Raw genomic sequence first — 15203 nt, forward strand, 5'->3', positions numbered from 1 at the left:
TTTTATATTGGACAGTGCCCAGTTTTAACACTGCTGACGGTTGAGGTTTTTGGTGAACACCCTAGGTCTAAACTGATATTTGCATGTCTTGGCCATGATCCTTATGTTTCAGTATGTGAGGAAGACAATTATGAAAAATTGCTCCTTCATATCTCATTACCTACTGGTACAGTACTTAGTTTTTGTTTTGCAGCTGCTTGTTCTAAGGCATCTATGTTTTCTGGTAGGCCTTCTCTTGTTATTGAGTTTGATCTCTGACCCGGCTCCCCTGTTCTCTTTAAGGGAACCAGATTCTGGTTTTGGCTCTTAGTAGAATAAAGTAGGTCGGAGAGGCCTGGTGCAATTTTCCTAAGACATGGCTTGACCAGCATCATACTCAGCTTTGGGAAGCAACAGAGAGCTCCCCTCCCAGAAAATAGGTCTTGATTTACATCCTTCCAATTAAAGTCCCAGGAACAAATCCCAAACATCCAAACATAAATACCTGTATAAGGATTGCAATAGTTAATCCAACTTCAGAGCTATCTCTTGACTGTGGGAATAGCCATTTGTACCCTCAGCACTCTAAACACTAACCCTATGTTGAATAACCTCAGAGCTTCCTACACAACTTGAGCCTGGATCCATAAAAATCTTCAGTTTCCAACAAAACCTAAGGATTACACTGTAAAGAATGAAGTGCTTGTATATACTGTATATATACTGTATAGCATTTTCAAATGTGCAGTAATTCATGTGATTTATCTTTTGAATACCTTTCAGTTTTCATCCAACACAAATTAAGTTGATTTTAGATATATAAAACAATGATCACTCTACCATCAGGAGGCATAACTGGAATAACACACTCTGCAAAGTAGAGATCATCAACAGCTCCACCACCCTCATAACTTATGCCTCGATGAGCCTGAAGTCTAACGAATTCCATATTCAGTTCACCTAGGCCAACCTCTGCCTGAAAATAAATAAGAAAATAAGATTGGAAGCCAAATTGAACAATAAACTTATATATCGATAGTGATTCTCAAGCTTTTTTCTGAACTAGGATACCTTAGTTACTTCCTGAACCATGGCCTGGGTCCACCTGGGACTCTACTCACATGTCTAGCTCTAATCAACATTTTAGGGTCACCACAACAAAAACTTTGCAAACTGTCTCCCTACATGGTTTATGGGTGGCAAGACTGGAGAGTGTATATCAATCCACCACTGAAAAACTGCTTGCTATGACACCAAAAAGTAGAAAACCTCTAAAAACATTGGCAAATGAAAACTGGAATAATGGAAAATCAGTTATTACTCTACTATGTACCAATAAAACTTGCAACCACCATTACAGGATCAGAATAGACAATAACTCTCATTTATCACCTGACATCTACATGCTTGCACCCAGCTTTGAACAGGAAAATTCAGTTAAATAGATTGGTTCTGATTTGAGAGCTTTATTTCTGCACTGGTGGTTCCATGCTTTTATGTTTGTCTCATGGCATGGTGCCCAGTTGTTTGAGTGTCTGGCTATTGCTATCCACTTCAAGTTTGTTATCACTGTTGCCAACTGTCAAGGGCCAGCAGTGCTCATAGCTATCTTCTCTGCTACTACTGTGCATGGTGCAGTTTCTCTTGAGTTGTAACACTATTCCTGCAGCACATTTAGGACTCTGGACCAGGACACTTAATCATTAAGGAAGTGGCTCTCCACGTGGCTCTCATGGATCTCCATGAGAGCCACGTGGTTCAGGCTGGTGAATGTCCAAAACATCAAATTGAGCCACAAAGGAAAATACCAAAAGTGCTTTGTCCCCATCTGAAAGCTTAGTCAATCCCTAAAAACTCAGCAGTACAAGCCAAGACTGGCTTGGTACCTTCTGGCTAACCAAATACATGATATATTGTACACTCAAAATCTTGAACAGGAATTACAGGAAGTGATATAGGTCAAATCCAAAATGAACAATGGTTTGGTAAAATTCCTTTTGGTTTCCAAAGAAAGGGAGGGATGTGACACAAGATTTAATCATGGAAATCATTCCTTTGTTTAACATATTGCAAATAACATTGTTGAATAGTGGGGTAAATAGGTGGGCAGCACATATCTTCATGTTGGGGGGTCTACATTCTGAGTTTACCTGAGTTTCCCTGAGAGCCACTAACACTAGTGGCCTCAATGAGGACAGGAATCCGGCAGCTTGTCGAAGGCCCCCCCCCCCATTTGCCCTGATGATCTTTTCCCACTGTACTTTAAAACCCAACAGAGTTTTGGCATTAATGGCTTTGGCAGGTAGGTGGTTCCATGGGTTAATAACCCTGTGGGTGAAAAAGCCTCTGTTGTTCTCAGTCCTACAGTGTGGCTTGTTGAGCTTGAAACCTGATTTGTTTGTGTTACATGACCTTCTGAAGAAATTTTCTGGATCAACATCCTCCATTTTGTTTAGTATTTTAAAAGTTTCAATGAGATCAGCCCTGTCATGCCTGATTTGTAGTATTGTTAGTGCTGTGGCCCTCAACCGTTCCTGATACATGATTTGACTTAGCTCTGGAATGATTTTTGTTGCCCGGTGTTGCACTTTCTCCAGAGCAGCTATATCCTTCTAAAGATGTGGTCTCCATGCTTGGATATAGTAATCCAAATGAGAGCACACCAAATATTTATACAATTGAATCACTACCTTCTTTTCCTTGACATCAAGGGTGCGCTTGATTATTCCAAGTGTTTGGTTAACTTTTTTTACCTGCTGTTCATACCTGCTGTACAACTTTTATTGAGTGGTAGATTTTGACTCCAAGGTCCTTTTCCTCATCCATCTGCTGTAATGTAATGTAATGTTATTTATTTGATGGTTGTGGTGCGGGTTGCTATGCCCCACATGCAGGGTCTTGCATTTGTCAATATTAAAATGCATTTGCCAGTCATCTGACCATTTGTGGAGTTCCTGCAGATCTCTTTGTAATGCTACAACATCATTATCATTTCCCTCTTTGCCACAAATCTTTGTGTCATCTGCAAATTTGATGATGTGGTTTGTAATATTGTCATCTATGTCATTGATGTGTATGACAAAAATGGTAGGTCCCAAAATGGACCCCTGTGGTACCCCACTTACCACATTTCTCCAATCAGATTCATTCCCATTTAGCACCACTCTTTGTTTTCTTTGTTTTAACCACTGTGTTATCCATTCTAGTATTCTTCCATTTATTCCAAGTGCCTGTGATTTCCTCACCAGTCTTTCATGTGGTATCTTGTCAAAGGCTTTAGCAAAATCTGTGTATACTATGGCAACCAGAAGTCCTTTGTCTGTATAGCTGGTTACTGTTTCCAAAAATATGAGCAGGTTTGTAAGGCAGGATTTATTTAAACAAACCCATATTGATTTAACAAGATTGTTCACTGAAAGATGGTGAATAATTTTCTCCTTTAGGATTCTCTCTATGAGCTTCCAGATGTGTGATGTCAAGCTGACTGGACGATAGTTCTCCTCCGAGTTCTTTCTGCCTTTTTTGAAAATAGGGGTGACATTTGCATATTTCCAGTCTAGAGGGACTATCCCTTGGTCCAGAGGCTTAGTGAAAAGTAATTTCAGTGTAAGGCATAGTTCTTCAGCCAGTTCCTTTATGACTTTGGATTGTATTCCATCCACACCTGGGGCTTTCGAGTTGTTCAGTTTGTCAATGTTCTTACTAATTATGTCACATGTTATGGTTATATTTCTAAATTCCTTCTCTTCACCTCCTTGAAATAATTGTGTGGGTGATGCGATGTCATCTAACCTTTCTAGTTTGGTTAGTCTCATTCCAACTACTTTATTAGCTACATTTCTAAATTCCTTACCTATCCATGTTCTCCCCTTTTTCTTTATTTCTTTTTCAACACAATTTACACTTTAATCTCAATTACTATTAAGTTTTAGTCTAAGTGTTTTTATTCCCCCCCCCCACACCTTGCCCAATACGCTGTGCGTCTTAGTGGCTTTAGGTATTGTATGTACTAGCTCTATCTATAAATCCAACATTATGTTTGTAACTCATCTTCTATGTATGTACTTTTACCTGAATAAAAAAAATGAATTTAATTTAATTTAATAAATCACATGATCTGTGCTTCATTATTTCATATACTGGCCACTCCTCAGACAAGGTCAAGTCACTCGGCACTCTGGTAGCAGTCAGGTCACCAAATATCCATGTTTTGGTTTACTATACAATCATATAATCCCTCAAATACACTTTCAGTGTTTTAATTTATAATTAGCAGACATGTCTATTTTTTTTGTATCCAGAAGAGACACTTTGACAACAGCAACACCTACTGACATTATGTATACTGTGGCTCTTATTCAAGCATAATGTTTCTTGGAGAGAATAATAATATTCTGTAAATGGAAGGACATAATTAAATAAAGAATAATTTAAAACCATGAGAAAGGAAATAAATGTGTAGGAGTAAATTTCACCTGAACATAATACAATTTGAGTAATGAAAGAGATTTTCACCCCACAGAGTTATAAACCCATGGAACCACTTACTCACCAAAGCCGTAAATGCCAAAATTCTGTTAAGCTTTAAAATCTAACTGGAAAAAATCATCAAGGCAAATGTGAGGAATCTGCGATAAGATGTTGGTTTCCTGTCCATGTTAAGGCCACTAGAGCGTTAGTGGCCTTCAGGTAAATTCATTTAAATACATTTCAATAATTTGATTAACACCAAACTTTACCATTTGCCACTGATTGCCAGTGTTGCCATCTATCATCCAGGCTTCACGAGAATCTCCCACTGTGGGTGTTATTATCACGTGGAGTGACCCAGATTTCGGACCAGTCCACCAGTACCAGAAACCAAAACGACAGGTCTTGGCAGTTTCCCCTAATAATAAAATAAAATGATGTTTGAAGTTTACATCATATTTACAAGCCTCTCAGACTAATTAATTTATATATACAGTAGTACAAACATTTGAATGTGATACAGTACCTATTAAGTTATTGCTTCATAGAGATGGTTTGTTACTAAGAAATGTAAATGATATAGAAATGTTTTGCAAATTAGTGGCTTTATTTAATGTACATTTTTTGTACCTACTAATTAACCACAATGTTGTTCATTATATGAAACAAATGAAAGATGCGTACTGTATTATCAGAGTCATTCTATGTACTGTACTGTATAATGCTGATGAAGTTGTATATGTAGTTATAAACCAAGCATTGCAAGCCAGTACTGTATAATGATAAGTATCAGATCACTACTTTTCATGAATAGTTCTCTTCCTGTTTCATACCAGACAGATTTTTTTGTCTATTAAATGAGTATGATGAATACTACATGATCCAACATAGACTTGAAAACAATATCGATGTTTGCAGACGAGGAGTCACAATAACGTGGCTGAAATATGTTGACCAAACCACACACCACACACTTTCTAGTGTGTAGTTTGGTCAACAATATCAGTGTTTCTTCTAAGATTTTTTTACTTTTAACTTATTTCTGAACACAAGCAAATTCAGAATTAATTACTTTATCTTTCTCTTAATAAAGCCTGGCAATAAAGTTTAGCAAAGATATGTGGTGCGTCAGAGATGAGAAAATCGCACTGGGCCAGGGTGGAGTTTGCAATGTCTTAGAGGGAGCAAGATACTGCTTAACGAAATAAGTGAGAGATAAATTCAGAGTGGAGCATTTCATCTACACTCAATGCCATATTTTTTCAATTACTTAATTAAAATTAAAGTCTAATTACTTTAAGATAGGATTGTTTTGAAAAACTGACCCTAACAGTAGAAACCAAAGTAAGATATCATTCTACCATCTTACCAATGAAATATTCAGTTGCGAGGTCTGTGACATCATCATAATCATCATTCACAGAAGAAACATAAGCGTAGTAGCTTTTGTTATTACCAAAGCTGTGGTCTACCTCTGGCTTATATTGCTGGAAGGGAGGCTCCACGGAGGTCAAACCTTGCATCAACATCCACCTAAAACAACAAAAACAAAAACAAAAACCTTATATTCACATCCAGTATTATGTTTCTGAAGCTTTCATTTAGCATGACTCTTAAAACAGAATAATATATGAAAGAAAGGGTGAGGGTCAGAGAGCTGAACAAATCAAAGGTTTGTGTGGTGATAGAGCCTCCTGGAGTGAAAGATTTGTGTGGTGATTGAGCCTCCTGGAGTGAAAGATTTGTGTGGTGATTGAGCCTCCTGGAGTGAAAGATTTGTGTGGTGATTGAGCCTCCTGGAGTGAAAGATTTGTGTGGTGATTGAGCCTCCTGGAGAAACTTCTGCTATAGCTACCCCTTGATGGGAGCTCATGGGAGGAATTAAGGTGGCAGAGCTATGGGGTACTTTTTAAAAAATGAGCTTAATATAAGCTTCAATTTTATATCTAAAGCATTAAAATACCTGAAATAAAAACAGTTGTGTATGTTTTATGAGATAAATAAAACTAAAATATTGCCCCGGTGATAAAACTGTGCTTTACCCATAATGTTCTACGTGACTAGTTCAAGAAAATCTTGCGAATGTAGGGAAATTCAACCCCACTTGCAAAATGGAATTAGGATAAGTGTTACTAAAGAAAAATAAAGAAATCATCAACTTTGATTACTCAAAATAAATTAGTACAATACATCTCAATTAAAAATGTAAGAAATTATATATTTCACGGCAAATGACTTGTAATCCTTAGATGAAAGCTTATAGGGTAAAGTTCATCAGTGGGACATTTGGCTTAAGTCATTTGAAAATGTTAACTTTTGTGATGCATGAGAAATGTACTGTACTGTATTTTATTAATTCTCTTAATTAATGATTTTTAATGTGTAACAACAAGGCTTATTGTTTTATTAAGTAATAATCACCAGAGATAAATCTAGGTAATTACATAAATTTTTTTAGCAAACCCAAATTTAATTAAATTTCTATAATAAAAAGTGGCAGGAGACATATGCCGCCTTCAACTTGGGTGAACCCTTATATGTCATATGACGTAAACTGTCATCAAAGGATAGTAAGCTTCTTCTATTTAACAATGTTTGGATGGAGACTAATTTCAAATACAGTTACTCATAATAAATTAACATTAAAATTTATGTAAATGGGCCTAGAATAAGGAACATGTAAAAGAGAAGCAATAATGACACACACACACAGCAAGGAAATAACACATGAAGATGGCATCAGAACATAACATTAAATTTAATGCATAAAAAGGAATTAACATAAGTAAATATATAAAAGAATCAGAAAGAAGCAACACAGTTAAATCCACAACAGAATAATACAGGCAGATGCACCAAAGTAACATGAGAAAATCACTAGGAAACCTACATCACTTGCCAACCATATTTTACTAACGTGAAAAGGACTCCACTTGCTCCAACTTGATCTTCATTAATGTTCTTAACATCTAAATTTTCACCACCATCTTGGAACATAGGATGATCTGTAGCTGTGATTCCCCAACCACACAACTGCTCATTCTCAAAGTTACACGTTGTTACAACTATCCAGAAATATGAAAAACAAAGTGAAGCATTAACAGGTTAAGATAATTATGAAGAGAAAGTGCTAAGCCAGTATGACCATCTAGCACAAAAGCATTAACAATAATGAAAGGCTATTTTCTGGTAGACCTATCTGTAGCGTCCTGTAGCTATAGCGAACTGGTGCTGAACTCTCAGGGAATTGCACTAAGCCTCCAAGACCTTCTTAAACCTACAAGAAGCCAAGGCCAGAATCTGCCTCCTCCAATGAGGCAAGGGGGGAGTTTAGGGATCAGAAATCAACCCAAAACTTAAAAAAACCAGCGTTGAAAGTAATGACGTGCCATTTTATGGGTGAGCCCCAGAGGCTCCCTGAAGCAATCGAAACTGATATGTACTATATTAGTTTGGGGTCATCAGTCACAGTGATCCTTTTGCCTACTGGGAACCATGAGCCAGAACCTGGCCCCCCTCAGAGAGGCACAGGGAGCAATTGCCTATGAACACTTTACATTTAAAGTACAGTATGTCATAATTGCCATCAACTGGTAATTAAAGGACCCAGAAAGGGTCCCATCGACAAGGGGAATTAAAGGACCCAGAGCCTCTGCAGGAGGAACTAGCTTGAATGCCTCCATTCCCGTCTCGAATTGGGCAACTCCCCGAGCCGCTTGAGTTTTATCCCCCAGCTAAACCCTGCCCCAACCCCGAAGCCCTCAGACGTTTAGGAGCCGGAAGCAGGGAAAGAGGAGAATGGTGAACCACACCAACAAGGGGAGGACAAAGGGGCGCAGATAGAACCAAGGTCGAAGCGACCAGTGCCCCCAAGTCTGGGTCCCTATAACCAAAACGGGCTCGTGGTCTGCGGTAGGCAGAACTCCATTGACTACTGCTCCAGACTAATATAGCATATATCATTTCGATAGCTCCAGGGAGCCTTGCTCAATTTGGTTGATTAATATCCTCACTGGGGCTTCACCCAGCAGTGGATTTAACACAGCAGGAAAACTATTAAATTTACTATATTTATTTATTAAAATATATTTTATAATTTATTGAAATTTATTCAAATAAAATTTATTGCAGAAAAACCCAGCATTGAATGTAATGAAATGCCACTTTCTGGTAGAGTCCTGGTAGCTCCCTGTATTCTTTACAATCTACCAGACACATCAGTTGCATGAGTTCATTTGATGACTAAACTACACATCAGAAAATGGAGAAATGAAAACATTTCTCCATTTTCTGATATGTGGTTTGGTCATCATGTTTTCAGCCACGTTACTATGGTACCTGCTTAATACATGCTTGATGGGGTTCTGGGAGTTCTTCTACTCCCCAAGCCCGGCCCAAGGCCAGGCTTGACTTATGAGAGTTTTGTCCACTAGACTGTTGCTTGGAGCGGCCCGCAGGCCAACATATTCACCACAGCTCGGTTGGTTCGGCACTGCTTGGAGAAAATGATCTAGTTTTCTCTTGAAGATGTCCACGGTTGTTACGGCAATATTTCTTGCCGGAATGCCGAACTATGACTCATCATCAACATGAGTTCATTTGGCCTATGGGGACTACAGCCAAAACCTGCCTTCTCCCCTACCATGAGGAGCAAGGAGCGAATAACATTTTGCCATTTCCCTGGGAAAGCATCCAGAAAGTCAGAAAAGTATTACGGACACCTGCTGGTTCACAAGACTCAAAGCCACTTAATTGACAAATAACTCCTCAAACAATTCAAAATAAATACAGTATATAAATCAAACTAGTAACATGAAACAAAACTACTCACCACAGCCGTCTTCATCATTCTGGCAATCATTAACAAAATTACAGCGCTTTCTCAATGGTAAGCATGTCCCATCATCACATTTAAATTCATTCTTTGTGCAATTTTCAGGATGCATTGTAGTATGTGGTGTAGTGGTGGTGGTGGTGGTTGTTGCCCCATACAACCTAAATATGAGATGCAAACAAAACAGATAGGTACATGTACATGTAATTACACAAAGAATACTCAAACTGCCAATACATTAAGTAATACAGTATTACTTTGGAAACAAAATGTCTAGTGCCTACCGGGGACTAGTAGACTAAAAACTGAGACAGATCAGATAAACTGATAATAACAAAGAAATGAGTAGTATTTTTAATATATATTTTATCTTTGTATTTACTAAAGAGGAACTTAACATTATGCCTTCAGCCAAACAAGTCTCTGTGGGTGGGGAAGAGGATACATTGACTAGTTTAGCAGTTACCAGGGAGAATGTTATTAAACAAATAGTGAAACTCAAGCCAAACAAATCCCCAGAGCCAGACGAAGTGTTTACCAGGGTGCTTAAAGAATGCAATGAGGAGCTTTGCTTGCCATTTTCTTCCAAATTTAGTAAATCATTAGAGTCAGGCAGTGCCAGAGTCATGGAAGGTTGCTAATGTGGTAACAATTTTCAAGAAAGGAGATAGATCACTTGCGTCAAATTATCGGCCAATTAGCTTAACGTCTATTGTGGAAAAGTTACTTGAATCGATAAATGCAAATACCATTCATCTTCATCTTGAAAAACATAAATAAATAAATGATTATTCACAACATGGTTTTACAAATGGCCATTCATGTTAAACAAATTTGCTATCTTTTATTCCAGCATAGTTGAGGCTGTTGATAGAGGTAAGGTTTGTGATGTTGTGTACCTTGACTTCAGCAAAGCTTTTGATACAGTGCCACATGAAAGACTGATTAAAAAGTTAGAGGCTCACGGTATTGGGGGTGCTATATTAAGTTTGATTAGGGCATGGCTATACCAAAGGAAACAAAGAGTTAGTATAAATGGGGTTAAGTCAGAGTGGGAATGTTGTAAGTGGAGTGCCTCAAGGCTCTGTCCTGGGACCTCTGTTATTCATAATATATATAAATGGTTTAGATTCAGGTTTGAGCAGCAATATTTGCAAATTTACTGATGATACAAAAATCGGGAGGGAAATAAACACAGAAAAAGACTCCCTATAAATTGGATAAATTTAGATTTAGGAAAGACCTGGGTAAAATTGGTTCGGTAATAGGGTTGTTGATTTGTGGAACCTAATAACATAATAGAAGTAGGATCCCTTGATTGTCTCAAGCATAGGTTAAACATTTATATGAATGAGATTGGGTGGATATAAATATGAGCTGCCTTATATGGGCCAATAGGCCTTCTGCAGTTACCTTCATTCTTATGTTCTGATGTTCTTATGATGAAGTGAAAGGTGACTTAAACCTGGTGTGCAAATGATGATTTTTGGCAAACTCTACCTCCAGGTTTGGGAAGAAATGAAGTGGTCATATATACATACATACATACATACATACATACATACATACATACATACATACATACATACATACATACATACATAAGAATCTTGAGGCCAACCTGCAGTCAGAATGAAATACAAAATCATCAAGAGCAATTGTTCCTTCATGGTTAGCCATGGACTGGCCCTGCAGGATAATCTGGAAAGGATCTTCCTGTGGCAACACTGCTTGAGTCAGTTGTGCTCTCTGCCAAACACCTGACATTGGATCTGCAGTTCCTTGTATCTCAAATACTGTCTCTGTTGGCCCAAATTCTTGGCTGTATTGAATATAAAATTGTATATAAGTTCATATAAATAAGTGAATAAGTGTTAAAAAAAAGTGTTAATTCTAAATCTATCTTTAAGAACATTGCAAATTGCTTTTTTAAATACTGCCTTAAATATGATATGTTTGTGTGTAATTTCCTAGGTGTAGTTATAAGATGAGAGCTAGCTATCTATCTATCAGTGTTTTACAGGCTCTCTCTCCCATGGTACATTACCATCTGTAATAAAAACCTCTATTCTTGCTCCCATTCAAAAGAACTGTTGAGGCTCTATGTACTACTATGGTGATTATAGCACCATTGCCCTAAAAACACTATTAAACAACTTATTTGTTTATATGTTTACTGACTTTTAAACTGACAAGCTAGACACCTTTGACCGATTGGTCCTGGATTTGATTACCAGCAGGGTCTGATGTTTGGGAATGTTTAATCAAACCTAAATGCCTATGTTCTACTAGCAGTAAATAAGTGCCAGGAAATCAGTTACCAATAATGGTTTGCATCCTGGAGAATGTCAAGTCACTAGCTAGAGCACTACAATGAGTCTACAATACATTGTCTCAGACAAAGGGAAACCACATATACTGTATCACCAAATAGAAACTAACTCCTTGATATATCGAAAAGTTTGAATATTTACTAAACAATTGATAAATATATAGAAAGAACATAAAAAATGCTAATGTATTACCGAATTATGACTGAAAGATTTCCAAAGCCGGAGCCGTACATATTGTAGTGGAACACAAAGGTGCAGTCGGGTCCAGCCATCAGCTTTTGACTCAGGAGCTGGGCCATCTGAACCTGTCCCTCTTGCACATCCAGATACACGTAGTGCCCGTCAGAATTCCATAGGGTATGGTCAAAATTTGGGGCTAAGCCTGTAAGAGAGAGAGCACTCAAAATTTTTGTCTGTACTAAACTTATCAAAGAAAGCACAGGATATGGTCATAGTTTAAGCATGTACCTGTAAAAGAAAGCACAGAATATGTGATAGTTTGGATTTGTAACTGAAAGAGAAGTTATAAGGTGTGGTTAGAGCTTGGTGGTTGTATTTTACCACTGATGTTTCCACATCCTTTGAAAGAGTGTGAACTAAATTAGCTTTTAGCCACAATACAATATATAAGAATGAATATAGGAATGAGGCAAATTTTTTCAAGACTGTTCCTGTTGGCCCTTGCTTCCAATTGTTAGGTTGGGGAGCTTCATGCTCTCCACTGAAAGTGGAGGAGTTTGTTCCTTTGCCTGCAGCCTTCTCCTCCTTTTCTCATGAAGAGTGAGATGGTTGGCTTCAGGAGGGGTCCTTTGGTTACTGATTTGTGGTTTATTCAACCAGGGGTGCATCATTTGTTATGTCCAGTTGCAGTTATTTGTTGCTACTTGCACAATACCCCAGGTTACATTGTTTGTTGATCACTTTTTCTTGGTCCCCTGTTCTGGGGATTGTTTATCTCAGGGCATTCACAGCATAATCTCATCTGGCTAGCCTGTAGCCTATCCTTGGGTCCACAATGTTCGAAAGTTTGTGGCTCTGCCTTCTGTGTTTTCTAATATGTCTTGGGCTGATATCAGGGCTTAGGGGATTCGGGGGGTATACTAGGGATCCTGGCAGCTCTTTACCTGGTCAGTGTCCCTGTTCCCGGTTGGGCCTGTATGGCGCTGGGCAGATCTTCACTCTCCTCCTCCCTTCATTTCTTCTCTATGTTTAGTTCCCTAAATGGAGCCATAGTTTGGCCTCTCTGGAAAATCAATATTGAATGTAATGAAATGCTGCTTTCTGAATGGGCCTCAGTGATTCTCTGGTCCCTTTCCAACCAGGTGTGTTGTTTTGTTTTCTTAGGTTCTGGACTGAGTATTGTTGACATGGGGAGCTGGTAGCTCCCAGTGGTGCTGCCACTTAGCGGTGGCCAGCAGTAAATATGGGTTTTTGACTTTATCACTGGGTGTATTATTTGCAGAGTTGATTTCTGCTTCATTTATTTCTTCTCTGTGAATATTGCAATTGTCCAATGTGCTTCACTTTCTTTCTGGGTGTTTCTTTGGTGAGGGATGATCTTTACAACCCCTGTTCCCTGCATCACGATGAGGGGACCATGTTTTGACTTGGTTTCCTCACTAGGGCTGATGTGACTCATGTGTGGAGCTATCTCAGCGTGGCTAGTTATGCAAGCCTCCATTTGGCCCCTCTAGAAAATTGCAGTAACTTCAAAATTCAGTAATTACCTTAGTGTAGTTGCAGGATGAGAGCTACGCTCATGGTGTTCCGTCTTCCCAGCACTCTTTGTCATATAACGCTTTGAAACTACCGATGGTTTTGGCCCCCACCACGTTCTCACCTAACTTGTTGCAACCATCTACCACTCTGTTTGTGAAAGTGAATTTTTTTATATTTCTTCGTCAGCTTTGTTTAATTAGTATAAATCTATGACCTCTTGCTTTTGAAGTTCCAGTTCTCAGGAATTTTTCCCTATCAATTTTGTCAATTCCTGTTACTATTTTATAAGTAGTTATTATATCACCTCTTTTTTCTTCTATCTTCTAGTTTTGGCATATTTAATACCTCTAACTTTTCCTCATTGATCTTAGCCTTCAGTTCTTGGGGCCATTTAGTTGCATGTCTTGCACCTTTTCCAGTTTGTTGATGTGCATCATAAGATATGGGCACCATATAACCACTGTACATTCCAGCCTTGGTCTAAGAATGATTGTAAACTTTTTCTTTATTATTTCAACATCCATGATTTTAGAAGCAATTCTGAAATTGGAAGTGTAGCATATAGAAAACGCACATCACTAAACAAGGAAACCTATAAGAAGCTGGCATTTCAGTGGAACATTTCAGTTTATTCAGTGGAATAAAGAGATCTTCTTTATTCCACTGAAGCAACTGAATAAGATTCCTGTCAGGAGCCTAAACATACTCTACAACTCTGGAGATTTAATGTTATTCAAGAAATGCATATATAAAATGACTAGCAAATGAAAGACTTTAATTATAAGCTAAACATAAATCATTTACACTGTTGCAATTTTTAAATAATAATATTCATAAAATCAAAATAAATTAATGACATGTACAGTACTTAAGTACATCAAAAAGATATTGCATCAAATCAAGACATTTTAGAACTTTATATACAAATGTATTAAATCAATGTTACCGATAATAGTTGATGATCCTGTCCCATAGAACCAGTCAGCATCATCATTGATGCCATTTTCCCCTTGCATAAACCAACCAAGAGAGTCATCTTCTAATGTTATACGATGGTAGCCAGCACATGCTTCAAGTGTCTCATCCTCGCCAGAGCCACAGTTATCAGATAGGTCACAAACGTATAACTCTGATACACAAAGCTAAGGTGTAATAAAGAACACAGGAAAGATTAAATAATGATACAGGGTTGAGGAACAACAAATTCTACATGAAAAGGTAATATAAATGAGGAAAAAAAAACCAGTTCCTCTTCCTAAATATCAAATGATTAAATAGTGAGATAGAGAAAAAAGAGAAGGAGAAATACAAGAGGAGAGAAGAGACAGAGGGAGGCAGAAAGAATACAGATTAAAAGAGAAAATATATAGGGATATATAAAGAGGAGGATAGAGAGAAAATGTCTCATTACTCTAAAGTCTACAGAATACACTAATAAAAATAACATTGGTGTAATTACAATTACAAAAAATTACATTACATACACCAATTACATTATCAAACGTTAAATGTAATGAAATGCCCTTTTCTGGTGTAGCTCTCGGTAAACTCTCTGAGGTAAGCATTTATCCAGCCGTATCTTACAGAAATGCACCAGACCTCTAAGATACACCTTTGATGTTTGAGAAATGACTAGCTTACAGAACCAAAGTCTTTGCCCATCAAATGAGCAGAACATCAGGAGAGAATTTATATAACAGACAAAAATTATGGATTTTTAACAGGAAGATCCTGTGTAACAATTATGCTTCATTTCTATCATATAGCCACAGAGATTTTACAGGAAAGAGATGGTTGGGTTGACTGCATTTACCTGGACCTAAAAAGAGGCTTTCGACAGTCCCACATGAAAGGTTGTTCAGGAAACT

General features: G+C 37.8%; 1 protein-coding gene across 1 annotated transcript in view; it reads right to left on the reverse strand.

The window, feature by feature from the left end:
• LOC123774671 (MAM and LDL-receptor class A domain-containing protein 2) overlaps nucleotides 1–15203 on the reverse strand; it is an 82593-nt gene that overhangs the window by 26251 nt on the left and 41139 nt on the right. The window contains exons 25-32 of the mRNA XM_045769179.2: nucleotides 14282–14477; nucleotides 11809–11998; nucleotides 10905–11105; nucleotides 9281–9444; nucleotides 7367–7514; nucleotides 5819–5982; nucleotides 4719–4867; nucleotides 820–955 (exon numbers count right to left, since the gene is read on the reverse strand). Coding sequence (XP_045625135.2) covers nucleotides 820–955; nucleotides 4719–4867; nucleotides 5819–5982; nucleotides 7367–7514; nucleotides 9281–9444; nucleotides 10905–11105; nucleotides 11809–11998; nucleotides 14282–14477 — 1348 coding nt within the window. The remainder of the gene's footprint in view (nucleotides 1–819; nucleotides 956–4718; nucleotides 4868–5818; nucleotides 5983–7366; nucleotides 7515–9280; nucleotides 9445–10904; nucleotides 11106–11808; nucleotides 11999–14281; nucleotides 14478–15203) is intronic.

The sequence above is a fragment of the Procambarus clarkii genome, chromosome 68 (genome assembly GCF_040958095.1).
Source record: "Procambarus clarkii isolate CNS0578487 chromosome 68, FALCON_Pclarkii_2.0, whole genome shotgun sequence".
NCBI classification, from domain to species: domain Eukaryota; kingdom Metazoa; phylum Arthropoda; class Malacostraca; order Decapoda; family Cambaridae; genus Procambarus; species Procambarus clarkii.